The 19,766-nt window shown below is 58.0% G+C and overlaps 1 protein-coding gene across 1 annotated transcript in view; it reads left to right on the top strand.

Moving 5' to 3' along the window:
• Myom3 (myomesin 3) overlaps positions 1-19,766 on the top strand; it is a 43,279-nt gene that overhangs the window by 9,973 nt on the left and 13,540 nt on the right. The window contains exons 7-23 of the mRNA XM_015485515.2: positions 287-375; positions 2,488-2,532; positions 3,146-3,286; positions 4,655-4,816; positions 5,198-5,339; positions 6,266-6,465; positions 7,021-7,074; positions 7,467-7,594; positions 9,865-10,048; positions 12,159-12,333; positions 13,164-13,285; positions 13,693-13,880; positions 14,108-14,234; positions 15,177-15,355; positions 17,815-17,929; positions 18,887-19,043; positions 19,588-19,697. Of these exons, the coding sequence (XP_015341001.1) occupies positions 287-375; positions 2,488-2,532; positions 3,146-3,286; positions 4,655-4,816; positions 5,198-5,339; positions 6,266-6,465; positions 7,021-7,074; positions 7,467-7,594; positions 9,865-10,048; positions 12,159-12,333; positions 13,164-13,285; positions 13,693-13,880; positions 14,108-14,234; positions 15,177-15,355; positions 17,815-17,929; positions 18,887-19,043; positions 19,588-19,697 (2,318 nt within the window). The remainder of the gene's footprint in view (positions 1-286; positions 376-2,487; positions 2,533-3,145; positions 3,287-4,654; positions 4,817-5,197; positions 5,340-6,265; positions 6,466-7,020; positions 7,075-7,466; positions 7,595-9,864; positions 10,049-12,158; positions 12,334-13,163; positions 13,286-13,692; positions 13,881-14,107; positions 14,235-15,176; positions 15,356-17,814; positions 17,930-18,886; positions 19,044-19,587; positions 19,698-19,766) is intronic.

Here is a 19,766-nt window from a genome sequence, read left to right on the forward strand (position 1 = left end):
ATCACCTTGAAGCTTGATAGAATTCCAGTGGCTGTGTGACTCTGGGCAAGTCAATTCACCTCTCTGGCCCTCCAGAGTCACTAATGACAACGCAATGCAGCACATGCTATTTTCAAAGCCCTTTTCCCCTGAGGTGGTGGAGGCTGGTGTGTGTGTCCCCAGTTTCTCAAAGCATAGAGAAGTGCCAAGGCCAAGCCCAAAACATAGAGCCTTGGCCACCCACAGAGGGGCACCTGCATTTCCCACGGAGCCCAGCAGTCTCGGGGACTTTTCCTTCTCTCTCCAGAGTCACCACCGAGGACTCGGCCACCTACACTGTGATGGTGAAAAACGCCTTCGGCCAGGCTTCCTCCTTCGCCAAAGTCCTCGTCCGCAGTAAGTTTGCCGTCCCCAGTGGCCCAGGCTGAGCATGGCAGACCCACGACAGGCAGATGACAGTGGGCCTCTGGCACGGGTGTCCCCTGGGATTGGGGATCAGGCCAGCCATGGAGGCTTGCCTCCTGCTGGCCTCTGGAGCAAGTGGGAGCCTCCTCCCTCAGACTGCCACGGCAGCAGGGCCGGCGTGGTGGCTGATGGTGGAAGGCAGGTCCCCTGCCCGGGATCAGCGTCTGCCTTCCCTGAGCTGTGGCCCTGCACCAAGCACCCTGCACGGCGTCTCTCTCCACCCTGGGCTGCCTTCAGGGCCATCCCTGGCACGGATGGCACCTTCGTGTGGACTGGGAGATGAATTGGAAAAAAGGGAACCTTCCTCCAGGTGGATGCTGTCCCCACACCAGGCCACGTGACATGGCAGGAAAATTTCAGCCCCCGCCTGCCTTCGCAGTAGATGCCTTTGTGCGGGGCACAACCTATACAACTGTTCAGGACGACCTTCCCTGCCTGTCTCCAAAGAGCATGCTTGGACTCGGGTCCTGATCCGGCTGAGGGCCTGGTGGTCTGGCCCTGCCAACCCTGCTGAGGGGTCCTCAGGGGCCAAGACCAAGCCTCCCCACTTCCACCTGATCCCACTGGCCCTCTTGGCTTCTGGTGTACATTCCCAGTTGAACCTGGACCCCTGCTGGAGGTCACCCCATGGGCAACGGAAATCACAGCAGGGCACCCGGGAGTTCTCCAGACCTGAGTTCCCATCCCTGCTCTGCCCTCAACGCGCTGTGTGATCCTGGGCAGGGACCTTCGCCTCTCTGAGCTATAGGTGCTCACCTGTGCAAGGGGACCCTCTACCTGGCTTAGGTGCTCGTGTTGATTAGATGAGATGACGCAGATGGCGCTTGGCACACAGTAGGCCCTTGGGAAAGGATAGCTCCCCTGTCCCTCTGGGCCACCAGGGCAGGGCACTGTCCAGGGGTCTACCTACGGACCCTGCCCTCAGGGCCCCCGGGAGTGAGAAGCCTCTCCCCCTGACCCAGGGCAGCTGTCCTGGGCAGTGGACAGGCTGGGGCCAGCCCCGCCCTCCCCACAGCCACAGGCCTTGTTAAACTGTCCTTCGCAGCCTCCCCGCCCTCTGCCCTGTTCCTCAAATAGCTCTTGGAAGGCCGCTGTCCTGGCTGCCAGGCCAGGTTCTGAGTGGAAACTTGAGCTGCCCCGTAGGCCTTGGCCAGAGCCAAGTCCAAGGTCAGACAGCAGGACCCTGCCTCTCTGTCCACCCGCCCCCCACATCCCTGTCCTTCCCTCCGTCAGGGCCAACAGCTGCAGGTCCATGAGCTCAGACTCTCGCCAGCCCCTGCTCAGGACTCCCCTCGACCCCACCACCCCTCATCTGCATGGTGACTTCGGGGTCTGAGTGGAAGGCCCCAGGCTGGGAGGCAGGGCCCTGGTCTTCCTCATCTCCCCCCGCCCCGCCCCGAGTCTCCCACTGGCCTCTGTACCACTGGGGCAGCCTCCTGCCCTGCTGGACCTCACTCAGGGAGGACCTTTCCAGGGACGGGGCGGGGGGGGGCATCCTGGCCTCAGGACCCTGGGGTTCGCTGGGTGACTCTGCCCCAGGTTCCTCATCTGTACGAGGACAACGGCAGCAACAGACAGGGCCGGGTGAGGAGTAATCAAATTAGCATAAAGCGCTTGGTAAGCACTGTGGGCGCCATGGCGGCTCCTGCCCATCCCCGGGGGTCACGTGGATCGCACCCTTAAGCCTCTGATGGGCTGTCAGTGCTGATCCCACCAGAAAGCCCAGTGTCCCTGACCAGGCTCCACCTCTATGAAGACACTGTGTGTCCTGGAGCCAGTTGGGACAGAAGAGGGAAACCAGCATTTACTGAGCACCTACTGTGTGTCAGGCTCCGGCTGAAGGCTTGACTCTCGGGATCTCATTCATTCCTAACCCCACCCCCATCACCAGGTAGGAATTCCTGACCTGGTTCCACTGACGGAGAATCGGCCACAGGGGCCACTGACAGCCCAGGACCTGAACCCACATCAGGGCCATGCCCCCCAAACCTGTAGGAATGTGGGGTCTGAACGCTGTCCAACTCCGTCTGTGTTGATTTTCAGCTTACCTGGGGAAGGATGCTGGCTTCGATTCAGAGATCTTTAAAAGTAAGTGAGCTGGGGGCTACTTGGGAGGCCAAGGCAGGAGGATGGCATGTTCTAGGCCAGCCTCAGCAACTTAGCGAGACCCTGTCTCAAAAATAAAAAGGGCTGGGATGTGGCTCAGTGGGGGAGTGCCCCGGGGTGTAATCCCCAGTACTGAAAAAAAAATTTTTTTAAGTAAGTGGGCGGGGTGGGGGTGGGCCTTCACTGGGAGAGGGTGTCGGGGACTCCTTAGTTAGGCTTTGGTCTCCCTGTAGTCCTTGTCAGAACAGACCCATCCACTGTCCACAAAGCGCTGTCCACTAGGAACGACCCTCATGACCGACCCCGCAGCTGTGCCCAGAGTCTGAGCTGCCCTTTGACCAAAACTGGGTCACAAAGGCAAAAAACGAAGGAGACCGGCCTCGGCCCTGGGGTATTGCTCTTGGGGCTTATCTGCCCCCTACTCCCCCGCCCCCCCCCCCGGGGCCAGGCCCCTCTTGCCTTGTCAGTACTGTGCTGGGAGAGCTGAGTCCCAACCCACAGGCACAGGGACGCCCAGGGCCTCCCTCCCACCCAGGCCCCAGGTCGGGGTGGCATCTCAGACAACTTCTGCCCTGGATTTCTGTCCCTGTCCCAGGATCGCTGTTTGGGCCCAACGTAGAATTCACGTCGGTGCTGAGGCCCGTCTTCGCCCGTGAGAAGGAACCTTTCTCCCTGTCCTGCTTGTTTTCGGAGGACATGTTAGACGCGGAGCAGAACATCCAGTGGTTCCGAGATGGTGAGGACCCCCGGCCTTCAGAGGCACCCCCCAGAGAGGCCAGAAGCCAGAAAAGGCCCAGAGGCTGAGACCCTCCCCCATGAGACTCAGACGTGCCCCTCCCCCACCCAGCACCAGCTGCCTTGTGGGTGCCAAGGAGGACAGGAGCAGAGTCAGGTGGGGGCCCCAAGCACCCACGGAGTGCTAGGCCTGAGCTGGGGCCTGGGCAGGCAGTGGGTATAGAGGAGCATGAGCTGGGGACCAGGAGGAAGCCCTGGGCACAGCCCAGGCCCCTGAGGCTGGGCCCTGGCTCCTCCCTCCCCGTGCCCCATGACCACCCAGGGCATCTGAACAGCAGCAGGACCTTGCTCGGAGCAGCCTGCTGTGTCCAGGACTCCCCAGAGTCAGGGTGCCATGTGGGTGCCAGGCAAATGACTGTTAGGAGACCTCTGGGGATGTCCCAGGCCAGGACCGTGACAAGGACTCAGCTAAGCAGGAAGAGGTGACCCAGCAGGGGGGAGAAGGACAGCTGGGCTTCCTGCCCCATCCGTGACCAGCCTGCAGCCAAAGGTCGAGGAGCACAGCTTCCCCCACCCCAGCACCCTTGGCTCTCATCCCAGAGCTGCACCTGCTGGGGACACGGGGGAGGGGAGGTGTGGAAGTCACCCGAGCCCTGAGGAACAGCTGCGGTAACAAGGCCGGGATGTCCCCCAAACCTGTGGGTCATCTAGAATAGAGGCGCTGGCAGGAAGGAAGTGCCTCTCTGCTCAGAGCAAAGAGAGGGATGGCTCCCCAGGGGCTGGGCTGGCCACTCCCTGCACCCCCCAGAGTCCCTGAGAGTCCCTATCAACTCACTGACATCCCACCCATGGAGCCCCTCAACCGGCCCTCTGCCCTCCTCACTGAGAGACCCCAACTCTCTCCACGCGACCCTGGCCCCTATATGGAGCCCCAGCCCTCAACCCGGGGGCTCTGTAAAGGGGGCCTCCTTTATTAAGCTCCCAGGTCCTACCACTGAGCCCCCCTCACTTTCAATAAGCTCCCCTTCTTTGAACCCCTGATCGCATACAGAACCCTCTCTCCCTTCCTCATAGAACCCCCAGTTCCTCCCCTTGCCAGCCATTTCCCTGGACCTCCACTTTGGCCTTGAACCCACCCCCACCTTGCCCACCACCCCCACCATGCCTACCAAGCCCTGCCCCTCCCCCAGCTTTCTGCAGATTCCAACTACTACCTTGGCGGAGTCCTGAAGTCCCCACCCCTACCTGAGCTGAACCCCAGACTGTAGCCACACCAGCCCCTCTCTCTGCCCAGCCAGGCCTCCAGCCCTGCAGAGCTGGTAAAGCCAGGATCCCCCAAACTCATGCTGGACCCCCTTCTCCATCACAGGTAGGCTACTGAGGTCCTCGGGACGTCGGCAGATGCTCTACGCGGACCGTAAGGCATCCCTGAAGGTGTCCTGTGCCTATAAGGAGGACGAGGGACTCTACACAATCAGGGTGCCCTCACCCTTTGGTCCCAGGGAGCAGAGCACCTACGTTTTCGTGAGAGGTGAGGCGTGGGGTGGGCAGGTGGGTTGCTAGGACCCAGAGGCCAAGGCTCCACCCTGGACTTGCTGGCCATCTGCCTCTCCTGGGGCCTCAGGTTAGATCCTGTCTAAGAATCCCTGTGGCCGCCTGTGACCCTCCAAAAAGGATACAGGCAGAGAGGCGGAGTGGGTGGGGACTGGGGAGGTGGGCTGCGGGTAGGCTGGGTCCTTCTGGTCACCTGTTGAGTTCTGCCGCCTAAACCTTCCCATCTGGGTTTGACTCCTGGCTTGGCCACTTCTCTAGCTGGGTGACCTTGGGCACGTTACTTAAGTGGGAGGTCACTGTGGGGCTCGGGGGTTAACTATGCCGCTGACGGAGCCTCTGTGCTCCCTCTCGGTGTCAGATGCAGCAGCCGAGAACCCAGGGGCCCCAGGCTCCCCGTTGAACGTCCAGTGGCTGCACGTGAACAGAGACGGCCTCATCCTGACCTGGACCCCGCCCAGCGACACCCGGGGCGGCCCCATCACGGGCTACTCCATCGAGAGGTGAGCGGGTCTCTGGAGAGGCCGCGTCCCCAGGGTAGGATTCTGCCTGGTAGCGAGAACAAGAGTGGCGGCCACGAGAGCAAGGAGCCCCGTGCCTGGCCTCCGGGAAGCCCCCCCTGCTTCTTGGCCCAGGGCAGGAGGTTGACCGAGTTGGATGATTTCGGGGCAGAAGAGGCGTCCATGCTTCAAACCTGTGTCAATCGGATGCCTAGAACTCTGGGCCAAAACAGAGGGCGCTGGAAACCCCAGCACATGAGAATGTGCTGGCCACTCCCCTGTGTCGGGTCCTGGAGGAGAGGGCACAGTAGGAAGGGGACCAAAGGCTAGGGACCGGAACCCGTGCCTCTTCCATATACTGTCAGTTCTGAGGTCCCCGCTGGAGAGAAACCTGCTAATCCTCCCCCTTCAGGACAGTGGACGGCCATGTGTCCCTGAGGCTGAGCCAGGACTGTGCCTTGCCTTGACAATGTCCTCTAAGAGGGAGGGGGACTTTCTAATGTCTCCACACATGGAGGTGACGGTGCCCGGGTCACACTACTCATCAGTGGTGGAGGCAGGGCTTGAACCCACACATGAGCACTGCCCCGTCCAGCCTGTGACAGCCACATGTGCTGCCCCCACCCATAGGTGTAAGAGCCCGGGGCCTGGGGGTGCACCTAGAAGGCGCCAAATTAGGGAGTGGACAGTGCTCAGTGAAGTCTGCCTCTACTGCTCAGAGCAGGGGACCTGGGGTGGAGACAGTGCTCCTGTCTCTGAGGGCAATGCCCATTGGTGGCACGATCGTCCTAGCTGGCAGGACTGTGGTGAGCAGGGGTGAGGGTGGGCGGGAGGCACAGCCCCAGGCCCAGAGCACAGCCCAGGAGAGGCGCAAACCTGGAGGGCTTAAGGCTCCGGCAGGGGCTGAAGCCAGAGCCTGTCTCCCACAGGTGCCAGGGTGACTCCAGTGAATGGGTGCCCTGCCACGAGGCCCCCGGGGGGACCTGTCGGTGCCCAATCCAAGGCCTCGTGGAAGGCCAGAGCTATCGGTTCCGGGTGAGAGCCATCAGCAGGGCGGGCAGCAGCCTCCCCTCCAAGGCCTCGGAAGTGGTCGTCATGGACGACTATGATGCAGCTCGGAGGAAGATGGGTAAGGACAGAGGCCCTGAAGGACGTTCTGGAGCATCAGTCAGGGCATGCTCAGGAGCGCCTCACCCGGGAGACACAGCCTTACTCTAAGGGGAAGACACACCCCAGGCCCCAGGGAGCCCTAGCCTGAGGGGGAAGGTGCAGCCAGTCTGCTGAACCCACCCACAGGAGGCACCAGTCCAGGGAGGACTATGGCTTCCTCAGGTCCTCAGCCTGATGGAGGAGAACGGACTGCCCTCAGGACCCCTGCCTGGGAGAGTGTGGGGACCCGGCCCTCTCAGCCTCGGGAGTCACTTAGCTTTGCTCCTGCTCGGTCATGCCCAGGCCCATCATGCCTCCTGTCTGTCCCCACTTGCCTCGAGAGACAGAGCATCTCTCAGCCTGAGAGCAGCAGGGCTCCACTTTGGGCTCCAGAGAAATCTGGGCCCAGAGGGCACCTGCCTGAGGTCACAGAGTGAGGGCTGCCCAGCCAGGACCAGGCTGCATTCAGAACCCGGGGTGGGGCAGGCCCTGGCTGCCTCCTGACCCACCCCACGTGCTCCATCCTCCTTCCTAGAGATCCCCTTTGACCTGGGCAGCAAGATCACGGTCAGCATGGATGACTTTGAAGGTATGAGTGCCCCTCCCAGGCCCAGGCCTCCGGTCAGCTCCTACGGTCCTGTCCCCCCCAGAGCGGGCACAGGCAGGCAAAGCACAGAAACCGTCAATGCTCAGGGTGCCGGGACGTAAGGGGAGAGGGTCAGTCAGAAGAGGCACAGGTGCCGGGGTCATTGTGACTGCCTGGCTCTGCCTCTCCTGGAGGAGGCGGTCCCTAAGGAAGAGCCCCGAGCAGGGCATCAGGAGACCAGGGTCTGGCATCAGCTCTGCCTGGCCTCGCTGTGTGGTCTGGAGCAAATTCCTGCCCCTCTCTGGGCTCCGGCTCGCTCCTCTGTGGAATGAGGGGCTGAGATGAGGGGTCTCTGAGCGCCCACCCGTCTCTGCCCCGGGTGACTCCAATTCCAGATGCTGTGACCATTCCTTCACCCCCGACCAACGTCCACGCCAGCGAGATCCGAGAGGCCTACGTGGTTCTGGGCTGGGATGAGCCGCACCCCCGGGGCAAAGCCCCGCTGCAGTACTCCCTGGAGAAGGTGGGAGCCCCGAGGACCCAGCCTGGGAAGTGAACCCGGGGTGCTGGGAAGCACTGGGTACTCAGAAACCCCAGGCAGTGTCCCTGGGGGGGGGGGCTTCAGAGAACAAAAAAGACTTCCCTAACACAGAGGCAGGGGGATGGATTAAATGGCCTTTCCCACTAACCCTGAGAGATTAGTTACTTAATGACAGCAGTTCCTAAGGCTGTTCATGAAATACATAAAATCAAGAGGTGCAGACAACAATATCCATCGTTCCCTGAGCACCCCTGCCCCCAGTCACTGGTGTCAGGTCACACTTGGGTCACATGCATCTTCTTGGCAGGGCCATGATGGGAGGGAAGCCAGGCTTTTGCCCACCAGCCAGTGACACAGGCTTTTGCCCACCAGCCAGTGTCCAGCACTCGAGGTCAGTCCTCACTGGACACAGAGAGGGGCAGGGCACACTGTGAGGGAGGTGGACCCATTCATCTGGGGTGGATTCAGAGCTGGGGAGGCGGCAGAATAGAACACCGCACGGGTGTTAAGATCTATTCGGATCCAGGTTTCCGCTGTGTGATCCTCAGCCAGTTTCCTAACTTATCTGAGCTTCCTCCCTCCCAAAGGGAAAAACCTGCCCTAGGAGGATGAAATAAGACACAGCACACAGTCAGAGGCCGCAGCCCCTGGGCTGTGAATGCTTCCTGAGAAGTGTCCTTGACTCCTCTCCCTAAAGGCAGAGACTAAGTTTCTCTTCTCTTTACTCACTGTGCCCAGAACAGTGCCTGGTACACAGCAGGTAACAGTAAAGGCTTCCAGAATAAAAGAACCAGACATTTCCAGGGAGGAGTCCCTAGCCCTGGTTATCCAAAGGGGCCATCTTCCCACTCCCAAGTTATTTAGTTTCTTGCTGCCTCAGTTTCTTTTTGGGTAAAATCACACACAGCTCGCAGGGTTTGTGGGAGGACCAGACTTATTAAAACAAACAGAGACAGCCAGGGCACCATGCTCAGAGGTGTTCCTTGAAGCTACTTTCTGGGCCTCGCTGGGTTCTAGGCCACTGGAAGCCTGGAGAGGAAAGACAGGGAGGCAGGGACAGTGGCTCCCTGGTGCTCCTGGGCCCCAACACTTGGGTCCAGACTCGGCAGAAACGGTCTCCTCGGGCCTCACTTGCCCAAGTCACCCCTGGCCCTTCACCCTCCATCTGCCCAGAGGCTCAGGGTGGACGAGCCTGTTGGGTCCCCGAGGTCGTGGAGAGTGAGCAGGTTTAAAGGCCACATCTACCATAGGGACGAATTTCAGGCAAGTTCCCAAAAAGCCTCTGAACCCGTTTCCCCCACTGGTGGGGAAACTAACATCTATCTGGCAAGACGGTTGTGAGACCTCGTCCATTTATTCAACGATTCATCCCACGGGCCCGAACTATTGGCCCTGGCGATGCACGGGGTGGGAAAGCCGGATAAACAAGATAAATCAGAAAAACCAAAGCTCTTTAGGTCAAGAGCTGGTGGAGGCGCTGAGGAGAGAGAGCTGGGAGGGGCACCCTGGAAAGCTCTCCCTGGGAGGGCGAGTTTTCAGTAAAGGAAGGAGAGAGACCAGGAAGTGCAAAGGCCCTGAGGCCAGACCTGGGCCACTGAGGAGCAGCAGGGAGGCCCAGGGCTGTGGCAGGTGGACAAAGTGGGGACTGGATCATGGCCAGACAGGCAGCCGAGCTCAGGTCGTGGGGAAGCATTTTTTCTGGGGTCAACGGGGGGCTTAGGAAGGTTCTGAGCAGACAGGGGCCTAATCTGACTTGTACCATAAAGGGTGCTTTTGACAGCCATGTGAGGAAAGACGGAGAGGAGTCGAAGGTAGAAGCAGAGAGGCCAGATAAGGGGCTAGCTGAACAGCTAAGGTGACCAGTGATGCTGGCCTGGATCAAGGTGATGTGGCAAGTCATGGCTGAACTCTGGAGAGGTTTTGAAGGTGGAGCTGGTCAGATCTGTTGATGGAACGCATTTGGGTGTGAGGCCTGAGCCCAGGAGGGCTCCGAGGATTTGGGCCCAAGCCACCGGGAGTGTGGGTGCCTCTGGCACAAGGCGAACACACGGGTTGGGAAACCCCAGATTGAGCCCTGGACTTGCGGAAGTGGAGGGCACAGTAGGCATCCGGGTGGAGAGATGGAGGAGGCAGCGGACAGAGCTCTGGGGTGCTCAGGCAGCCCCGGTGGGGGAGACAAGCTCCTGAGGACGTGTGGCCCAGGGCCAGGCCCCTGCCATCCCTCCACCAACGCTGTTCCTCCTTCTCTTCAGTCGGTCATAGGGAGTGGCACCTGGGAGGCCATCAGGTCAGAAACCCCTGTCAAGTCCCCGAGGTTCGCCCTTCTCGACCTGGAGAAAGGCAAGTCCTATGTCTTCAGAGTGCGGGCGATGAACCAGTACGGCATGAGCGACCCCTCGGAGCCCAGCGAGCCCATCGCCCTGCGGGGCAAGCCAGGTACCGCGCGATGCAGCGAGGGGCGCGGGAGGCAGGCTGGGCCACCAGCATCTGGGGCAGAGGACCCAGCGGTGCAGGCTGGGAACCCCTCCTTGCCCCTGACCCCTTCAACCCGTCATGATCTCAGGCCTGTAAAGTTTCATGATGTCAGAGATCACATTCTCATCAGGTGCCGCGGCACACGCCTGTAATCCCAGCAGCTTGGGGAGGGGGGCTGAGGCAGGAGGATCGCAAGTTCAAAGCCAGCCTCAGCAACTCAGTGAGACCTTGTCTCCAAATAGAAAACAAAAAATGGCTGGGGGTGGATCTCAGTGGCTAAGCACCCTGGGTTTAATCCCCAAAAGAAAAAAAGGAAAGAAATCCCATTCTCTGGGCAGCAGGTTCAGGGAGGTGTGGACATTTTTCTCAGATGAACAATTTACAGGTGACAGGGGCCAGCTGGGTCCAGCACAGGAGCTTCTCAGATCTAAAGGTCTCTAGATCCTGCCTGCAGCCAGAGGCCTCCCAAGCAGGCCCCCTGTTCCCTCCTTGAGGGGGCCGAGCTGTCCCACCCGAGCCCTGACTCACCCAGCAGGACACCTGTCATCTGCAGCACAATGTGGGCCTGGGCAAGCCACGTCCCTGCTGCAAACCTTGCCATCCTCACCTGCCAGATCCATTGCTCTGAAGGCCCTGGCTGCTCTCCCTCCAGCTCCTTCTGAAGCTCCCAGCTACAGCCCCAGCCTGGCTTCGACTTCCCTAGGCCCCCCCCTTGGAGGCCCTCGGAGGCCTCTGGATTCTGGGGTTCTTTGCTCTTTCCTGAGTCAGATCAGAAGGGTCTCTGCAAGCAGCCATTGCCAACTAGATCTTTAAGGAACCAGCAGCCATCCCAAGAAGGCCCTGGGCCCATGTGGGGATGATTTCAAGTCCTGTATTTGCTCTGCTGTAATAGGGGTGTATGTGTGTGTGTGTGTGTGTTTACACATATGGCACCTATGAATGGGGTTCCTGAGTGACTCTCCCTCCACCCAGCTGCACCCACCACCACACTCCTCAATCTCAGAGGCTGAATGGGAGGCAGGACCTTCCTGCACGTGGGACCTTGAGTCTGCTTCTCAGTTTGTGCTCAGGGCCAGCGTGGTGGCTGGTGGGAAGCAGACTGACAGAAGCAGGAATCATGCTGGGCAGGTGCTAAGTTCAGACTTTTCCTGTTGCCTCCGAGGCTCCACCAGAGCACAAAGGAGATATCGGAAGGGAAAAGGTAGACAGGCTCTGAGGTCAGCGGAGGGCAGAGCTAGAGGTGAGGCCTACAGAGGCCAGGGCTGAAGCACTGGAGAGGCGGGAGCCTCCGGAACAAAAGGAGAAGAGAAAAATGGAGTAGGTTAAGAAAAAAAAGTTGGAGCAATCCCATTTGGGGGCAAAAGGAAGACAGAGAGCCGCCAATGAATGTGTAAGGACTTTAAGTGAAGAGAGAGCTAGGAAGATAGTATACCTGCTATCTGTCCATCCATCCATCCATCCAACCATCCATTCATCCATCCATCCATCCACCTATCCAACCATCCATCCATCCGTCTGTCCATCCAACCAACCATCCAACCATCCATCTGTCCATTCATTCATCCGTCCATCCATGCATCTGTCCATCCATCCATTCATCCAACCATTTATCCATTCGTCCATCCATGCATCTGTATGTCCATCCATCAATTCATCCATCCAACTATCCATCCATCTGTCCATCCATGCATCCATCCATCCATCCATTTATATCTATCCATCTAACAAATCATAGCAGCCCCAACTTAAGGAGCTTAGTCTCCGAGAGTCTTGAAACTCAGTAGATAAATTTTAAGGAAAGAAAATCAAAGTTTCTTGAGATTGAAGATAAGGACTAAAGGAGTGATAGATTTGTCACTGTCAGATTTGATGACATCTGAGAGACCACAAGGATCAACGAATGAGGGTTTTAATGTTTAAAGTGAAGAAGCGACACGCTCAGAAGTCAGAGGAGAAAGGACTTTAGGACAAGAGAGTCTCAGGCACACTTCAGGGACTGGGAAACTTTGAACCAAAGCCCCATCTGGGCCATAACTCAGTGTCTTCTCTCTGCCCCGTTTCTGTTGTACAGCTACTCTCCCTCCCCCAGCTAAAGTTCAAGCTCTCCGAGACACACAGACCTCTGTCTCCCTGGTCTGGGATCCTGTGGACGGGGGCCCAGAGCTCCTGGGTTATTACATCTACTCCCGGGAGGTGGGGTCATCTGAGTGGCAAACAGTTAACAACAAACCCATCCAGGACAGCAGGTAAGTCCAGCTCCTGGTCAAGGGCATCCTCAAAGAGGGGCCATAGTAATACGGAAGCCCACCATTTCACAGGATGAACCCTGGACCCTGTTCCCGGCTCCTTCATATTTTAGGTCCTCGAGTCTAACTGTGACCCTGGGTTTATGACAATGATTCTTAGTGTCATTTTACTCCCACAGCTAGTACGTGCAGGATCAGGGATACAGACCCAGATGGCCTGTTTTTGACAGTCACTTGCCAAGGTCATGCTGTTTGCAGGAGACCAGGGACAGAGGTGACCACTGACTTAGAGGAGTCCTTGCAGAACAAGATTCGCTACAGAAAAATGTGGCCAAAGAAAAGAGAGGTCTACAAAAAGAGGTTTTATTGAGAAGGGACAGAATGAGAAGGACAATTTTCTCTAAGCCTGGGTGGTCTTATTTGTCCCTGGATGACAGGTCTTTGAGGGGTGATCTTTAAGAGGACTCTGTGTTTTTGAATCACAGCATCAGTGCAGACAATAACAGACACGCTCTTTTTCAAGGCTAAGGCCCAAGTTCTGAAGATGCGCAGGTAGCGCTAGGTCAGATGCCGCCTTGGCCTTGGTCCCTTTTTCTGTGTATTTGCCCCTTCTTGGAGGTCCCTGGAGAAGTCCTTTACAACCTCGAGGACAACAGCCTCCGTGGTGCCTCTTCGGGCATCACTCTGGGATCAAGGGCATAGTTTTTAGAGAAGAACTGACCCAGAACCCTCAGCCCTATCACTCATTTATTGCACAAGGTTGTTCTAGAAAGTTCAGAAAGCCTCGGGGCCTTTAAGCCATCCCTGAAGGCCGCACCGTTCTCGCCCAGGTTTACAGTTCCCGGGCTGAGGACGGGGAGGGAGTACGAGTTCTGCGTCAGGTCGGTCAGCGAGGCAGGCGTGGGCGAGAGCTCGGCCTCCACTGGACCCATCAGGGTGAAGCAGGCACTGGGTGAGTCCAGGGGCAGGTTCAGCCCACAAGCCTCTGGGGCAGCCTGAGCTGTCTGGGAGCGGGGCATATAGGTCATATCCTGGAGGGTCTGACCCCAGCCACCAATGGAGCAGAAGCCCTGTGAGGGGCACAGGAGCCCTCTAACCACCCTCTCCTTTGGGGAGAAGTAACAGTGGCCTGGGGTCTTGGGATGAAGCCTGAGCCCCTTCATCTCTATGGGGTCGGGAGGCCCCCGGGTCTGGAAATCTGAGGCCCAGTGCCCCGGGGAGGAGGGGTAGATGCTGAGAGGCTCAGGGAGCAAGCCCTGGAGCAGGTGGGTGCCCCCAAGGGTGCTCAGAGCTCCCCCAGACTCCACCACCCAATCCAGCACCCTAAGGAGCAGCACCTCTCCTTCCTGCCTCCCGTAGCTACCCCATCGGCCCCGTATGATTTCGCCCTCCTGAGTTGTGGGAAGAATGAGATGGTCATCGGGTGGAAACCCCCCAAGCGTCGCGGAGGCGGCAAGATCCTGGGCTACTTCCTGGACCAGCACGACTCAGAGGAGCTGGACTGGCACCCGGTCAACCAGCAGCCCCTCCCAGGCCGGGTCTGCAAGGTGAGGCTGCAGTGTGGGCCTCATCCCTCTGCGGGGCAGGGAGGGCCAAGCTGGAGGCTCCGAATCTGAAGAAGGCCTCCAGTTGCCCTGCCTCCCACTGCAGCCAAGTTCAAGAGCAGACCTCGCCGACAACCCTGTTTAAAGCCCTCACGGACCTCCTGCTCTGGATCCCGCCCTCCTCCTCCCTTCCCCAGCCCTGCCTTTCACCTCTGTGTCTGCTCCTCCAGGTCAGTAATCTTCGAGAAGGTCACTTCTACGAGTTCCGTGGCCGGGCGGCCAACTGGGCAGGTGTTGGCGAGCTGTCGGCGCCCAGTAGCCTGTTTGAGTGCAAAGAGTGGACGATGCCCCAGCCAGGTGAGAAGACGGGGGTGCTGAGGTCCAGCACCTGCCCTCCTGTCCTCCCCACAGAGAACCAACTGAGGAGAGTCGTCCCACTCCCCAGCCCCAGGTCTCCGGCCTGTGCTGTCAGTCCCAGACCCCAGACCCCCTCTACACAAACGAACCCTGAAACCCCTGACGCACACCAAATTAGACCTGCCTTAGGGGACCTCAACTGGCCCTGTACCCCAGCACACACTACCCCCCGATTCAGCACAGCATCCAAGCTCAATTCTGCCCACAGACCAAGGCCACACTTGCAGGGTGACCAACTCATCCCAGTTTATCCACGACCTTCTCAGTCAACCACGGAAAGTCAGGAATACCCTCCCTCCCGGACCAACGGGAACAGCTGGCCACGCTGTGCACTGCTCCCGTAACCCCCGCTAGCTTTCTCACAATGAGCCCCCCAATGGCCCCCGAGGAAGGAACCATCGTGGCCTCTGTCACTGCTCAGTTTAGATCCATTTTCTACACAAAACCCTCCCCTGGTGGCAGGTAATTGCAATGTGTAGCACTTTTAGAGGTAACAGTTAATTACCTGGGTCCTCGCTATGTCCCAGACACTGCAGCCTGAGAACAGCCATCACGGATCACCCCCATTTTACAGATGAGGAGATAGGAACGTGGAGGTTAAATCACTCACCCAGAGTCTCCACCGTGCCTCTGGAGGTCACAGCCTTTGCCTCTGTACTGGACATTAGAATGGCAATGACATTAGAAAGAATCACGCCGTCTGGGATGGGGACAGAGAAGGTCAGGGAGCTTCCTGAAGGGTTGATCTTGCATGAGGCCAAGGCCGCCCAGGTCCCCACTATACCCTTCCAGTCTTGGTTGTGACTGACAAACTGGCCACTCGGCTCACTGCCCATCTGGCTGCCCAACCCCACCTCTCTGCCCTGTTCCCCTTCTCCACAGGCCCCCCGTACGATGTGCGGGTGTCTGAGGTGCGGGCCTCCTCCCTCATGCTGCAGTGGGAGCCCCCGCTGTACACGGGGGCTGGGCCAGTCACAGGCTACCGCATCAGTGTCCAGGAAGAAGGCTTTGAGGAATGGACACCAGTCACTGCAGACCCCATCCCTGGCACCCACTTCAGGGTGAGTTCCTGCCCCTTCATAGAACCCAGGACCTCGAGGGTGCTGGGCAAGCCTCTACCACTGAGCCACACCCCCAGCCCCGCCCCTCCCAGCCAGCCCTGAGCCCTCTCTGCCCCTGGATATGTCCTGAACCACAGGACTTCCTGGCTGAACAACCATCAGAGAGCATGTCCCTCACTCAATGGCAGCAGAGGACCAGAGCGGGAAGGTGGGTTACCAGGGGTCACACAGCAAGCGACCTTGTAGTAGTAGGTCTGGGCTGGTGGCCTCACCCTGCTCCACACTGAACAGACTCCTCCTTAAAAACTCACTTGAAAGTCAGTGGTTATATCAGCATTTAGATGCGCTTAGCCCTTGACGGAGGAATGCTGCCTCTAGGACTGAATCGTAAAGAATGATGCAAGGACCTACCAGTAGGGGGGTTGCTGAGATACGCTGAGTGTGTCCTTCAAGTGGAGTCCTGTGCCAGGTGGTAGAAAGAACAGGGAGTGTAAGGAGTGACAATAGTAGAAAGAGTGGAGCAGACAGCACGCGACATTGACATGAAATACAGGTCTCTGCTGCAGCCAGGACAAGCAAAGCAGGATCTAGCAGGGGATGTCTGTATGCTAAGATGGCACATAATATATCCATCATGTTAGGTAGACTGACAGATAGATGATAGACAAATAGACACATACGTAACATACATAAATAATCATGTGCTTCTTCACGTGAGAAACAAGCTCTAAACTCTCTGGGTAAGTAAGAAATCCAACAAAACTCTTGGTTTTGTTCATTTTGTTCATTTTGTGGTTGTTTTAACTTCTACACATGGAGGAGGGAAGGGAAGCCCAAGGTGGTTTTCCGGCATGACAAAGTCAAGGAAACGAAGGGGTCCCCGGGAGCCTACACCGCACACAGTCACTGGGACCCTCAGCCAGAACTGTGGACTTTGGTCACTGGCAGCTACTTCCGCAGGCCGTAATGTCCATCCTAGGAAGCCCATGGGTCTCGGGGGGCCTCCTCTATCAAAGGAGCATGTATCAGGACTGTTCTCTGATGTGGACCAGGTTCTGTGATGTGCAGCTTTAGGGATGGACAGCCCGTGTCCCCACCCCTCTCTCCAGGCCCTGTTCCCCAGGACAGACAGGTGTTCAGTCACCAGGACCATTCCCTACCCCTCCAGAGAAAAGACAGCAGGGTCCAGAGGCCCGAAACTGTGTGGGACAGAAAAGATACCAACAAGCAGAACATGGCCACTGCAGGTTTCCAGGAAATCTAGAAGGACTTTACCAAGTTGTTCACCCTGGCCCTCTCCAGGGTGGGGCCGCTAGGAGGACATTCAATCTTCCTTGACATTCTCCTCTATTGCTTTAGAAATTTCCCAGCCGGCATGCATTTCTTTTATAATCAGGAAACACTAAAAATGCTTTGATTTTATAAGGATGAGATTAAGGCCATGTTAGACAGCGTCAGGGAGGACAAGCCTCGCCCAGTGGGATCCTCTGAGGCTCTGCAGTCTCGCTGCCCGGGGGCCGTTCTCTGCAGCAGAGCCGGCCAGTCCTGGGTTGGCCCTGGCCAAGGCAGACAGCCTCAGGGACTTGGCCCAGTTTCCACGTGGGGATGCTTGGCTACCACCCACTCGCTCAATCATTCTCTAACCACTTCTTGGCACCTACTCCGTGCCAGGCCTGGACCAGTTCCTAGACATAAAAACCTGAACAAGTCACGGTCGCTGGGTAACAGGCCATTCCAATACTGAGTGATGAATGCTCAGAGACGGAGATGGATCTGAGGACTCCCCGGAGCTCAGAGCAGGAATGTGGGGAAGCCTGAGCTCTATCTAGAAGGAGGGAGGGAAGACTCAGCAAGGACACCATGACTGTGGGGACCTTGGGGAGCCTTGGAGTGAAGGGCTCTATACAGGAGCAAGAGGACAGGGGGCTAAAGCAGAGTGCAAGCCTTCAGGTCCTGCCTGGCGAATTCCGAACTTGACCCTGAAGGCCACTGAAAGATTGGAGCTTGATCAGATTGGCAGAGGGAAAGACAGACTGGGGAAAAGGGGACAGAGCTGCCATTTAGGGCACTGTTGGGCTAATCCAGGTGACGGGAAATGACACTCCAGTCAAGAAGTGGCCGGGCCACCTTCAAGGAACGTTAGGAAAATAAAACGGGTGGAACTTAGTGATTGTATGGGAAGAGCTCGAGGAAAGGACATCATGGATGTTCCCAGGCCTGTCCCTGGGCTGGTGGGTGGAAGGTGACATCTACGGAGAGACACGGAACATAGGAAGGAAGACGGTTTTCTTGGCAGGAGGAGAATAACTCAGAAGAGGGACTGGCTCCTTGCGTGTCCCCAGGCCCCGGCAGCCTGCGTCCTCCTGAGGATTTTGCCAAGTAGTTCTGCGCCCCTGGCCGGTGATCCAGGAGGTGCACCTTCACTGTCCTCAGTATTTGCTCTTGTCCCCAACCCCCAGGTGTGTGACTTGAAGCCAGGAAAGAGGTACATGTTCCAAGTACAGGCCATAAATTCAGCTGGCCTGGGGCAACCATCAATGCCTACTGACCCTGTCCTCCTCGAGGACAAGCCAGGTAGGGACAGCTGGAGGGTGCCAGTGCTCCGTGGCTGGGCTGTCACCGAGGCCGGGTGGAGGTTGGTGGGGTGGGAAGTCCCATGAGGATGGCAGCACAAGGACAGGGTCTGCTGGGCCTCTCCTCCCTTGGCCGCTGGGACATCTTCCAGATCTTTCTTTCCTTGCCCCTCCTCTCACCCTTCCCCTCCCCCATCCGTTTCTGTGGGACCCCAGATAGGAACGACCTTTCCACAAACTCGACCGTACCTTCCAGTTTTTCACAGGCCACATGCATAAACCCCTGCCACTCCTTGTACGTCTTTTAAATGACACCCAGCTCCATCTGAGTCCCCAGGAGTGCCCTTGCCTGTCACAGCCACAGTTCCTGAGGTCCCTCCTGTGACACAAGCCAAAGGCTGTTCTGGGTCCTTGCACTTTAGAACTGACTTTGTTACAGTTCAGGGAGATTGACAACCAGGGCACCCAGCTAGAAAACGCCAGAAGCACTCGGCTCTCGTGACCATCAACCACATTCTCTTTCCAGGCTTTCAATTATTCACTCACCCAACAAATATTTAGGGACGCTCCCATAGTACCAGGGACCCAGAAGTTCACGAGAAAGCAGGTCCCTGCTCTGGGAGGGGGAGGAGCACTCAGGGAGCTGGGGGTCGGTAAACGAGGGAACTCCTCTACGAGGAAGGCAATTTAGGATAGTGTAGAGTGTCACAGAGGAAATAAAACATGGCGCTATGGTGGGTGGGGCCACAGTAGCCGGGGCAGTCAGGAAGGGCCTCTGTGAGGAGGTGACATTTGAGCTGAGAAGGAGCCAGACGGAGCCAGGAGGGCAAGCAAGGAAGTCTGGGCTCTTTATGGTGTTGGAGTGTGATAGCAGCCACTGGAGGGCCCAAACAGCGAGGGGCATGACCTGATTCACCCTCCATAAGCACCCAGTGCCCACCACTGGATGTCACCTCAGATGCCCGGGAGATCGAGGTCGGCGTGGATGAAGAGGGCCAAATCTACTTGGCTTTCGAAGCCCCAGAGGCCCCAGACTCCTCAGAGTTTCAATGGTCCAAAGACTACAAGGGTCCACCAGACCCCCAGAGGGTGGAGATCAAGGATGAAGTCAGCAGGCAAGTGATGGGGAGGGGGAGTCGGTGGAAGGAGTGGCGGGGTAGCCCCCCGAAGGGCCGGAATGGTGACGATCTCTTGGAGTTTCTGCTTCACTAAGGAACGGCATGAGCCTCTGCCTCGGAGACTCCACGGAGATGCCCAGGCCCCGGTTCCCAGCCTGAGTGCCAGCTTCCTGCTCTGGCAGAGTCTTGGGCCTCAGCTTTCTCGTTGATAAATGCAGGTTGGATCAGATGACCACCAGGGCGTCTGTCAATGCCCCAGGTCTCCCTCCTCCTCCCCCGGCTGCTCGTGGCCTTGGCCCTGTCCACCAGGAGATAAAGCTGGTGTCTTGGGCCCTGGAGGCAGATGGGGCAATGTGGCCATTAAAGGTGCCAGGCCAGAGGGGCCCCTGCGAAGGTGCAGAGAGGCAGCTGCCCTGCTTCCCAGATTGGTCGGGGTCTCCACTGCAGCACTGGCCACCAGAACCAAGATTCTCCAGCTCTCGGCCCCCAGTGCACAAGACCAAGGACCCCACCCCATAGTCTCTATTCTCCTGTCTGCCAGGTCCAAGGTCATCCTGAAAGAACCTGGCCTTGAGGATTTGGGCACCTACTCAGTGGTAGTCACTGATGCCGATGAAGACATCTCTGCAAGCCACACATTGACGGAGGAAGGTAATTCCCCTGCTCCCTACCACCTCCCCGGAGACAGACCCTGATCGAGTCCAACACAAACACAACCAG

The sequence above is a fragment of the Marmota marmota genome, unplaced genomic scaffold (genome assembly GCF_001458135.2).
Source record: "Marmota marmota marmota unplaced genomic scaffold, marMar, whole genome shotgun sequence".
NCBI lineage: Eukaryota > Metazoa > Chordata > Mammalia > Rodentia > Sciuridae > Marmota > Marmota marmota.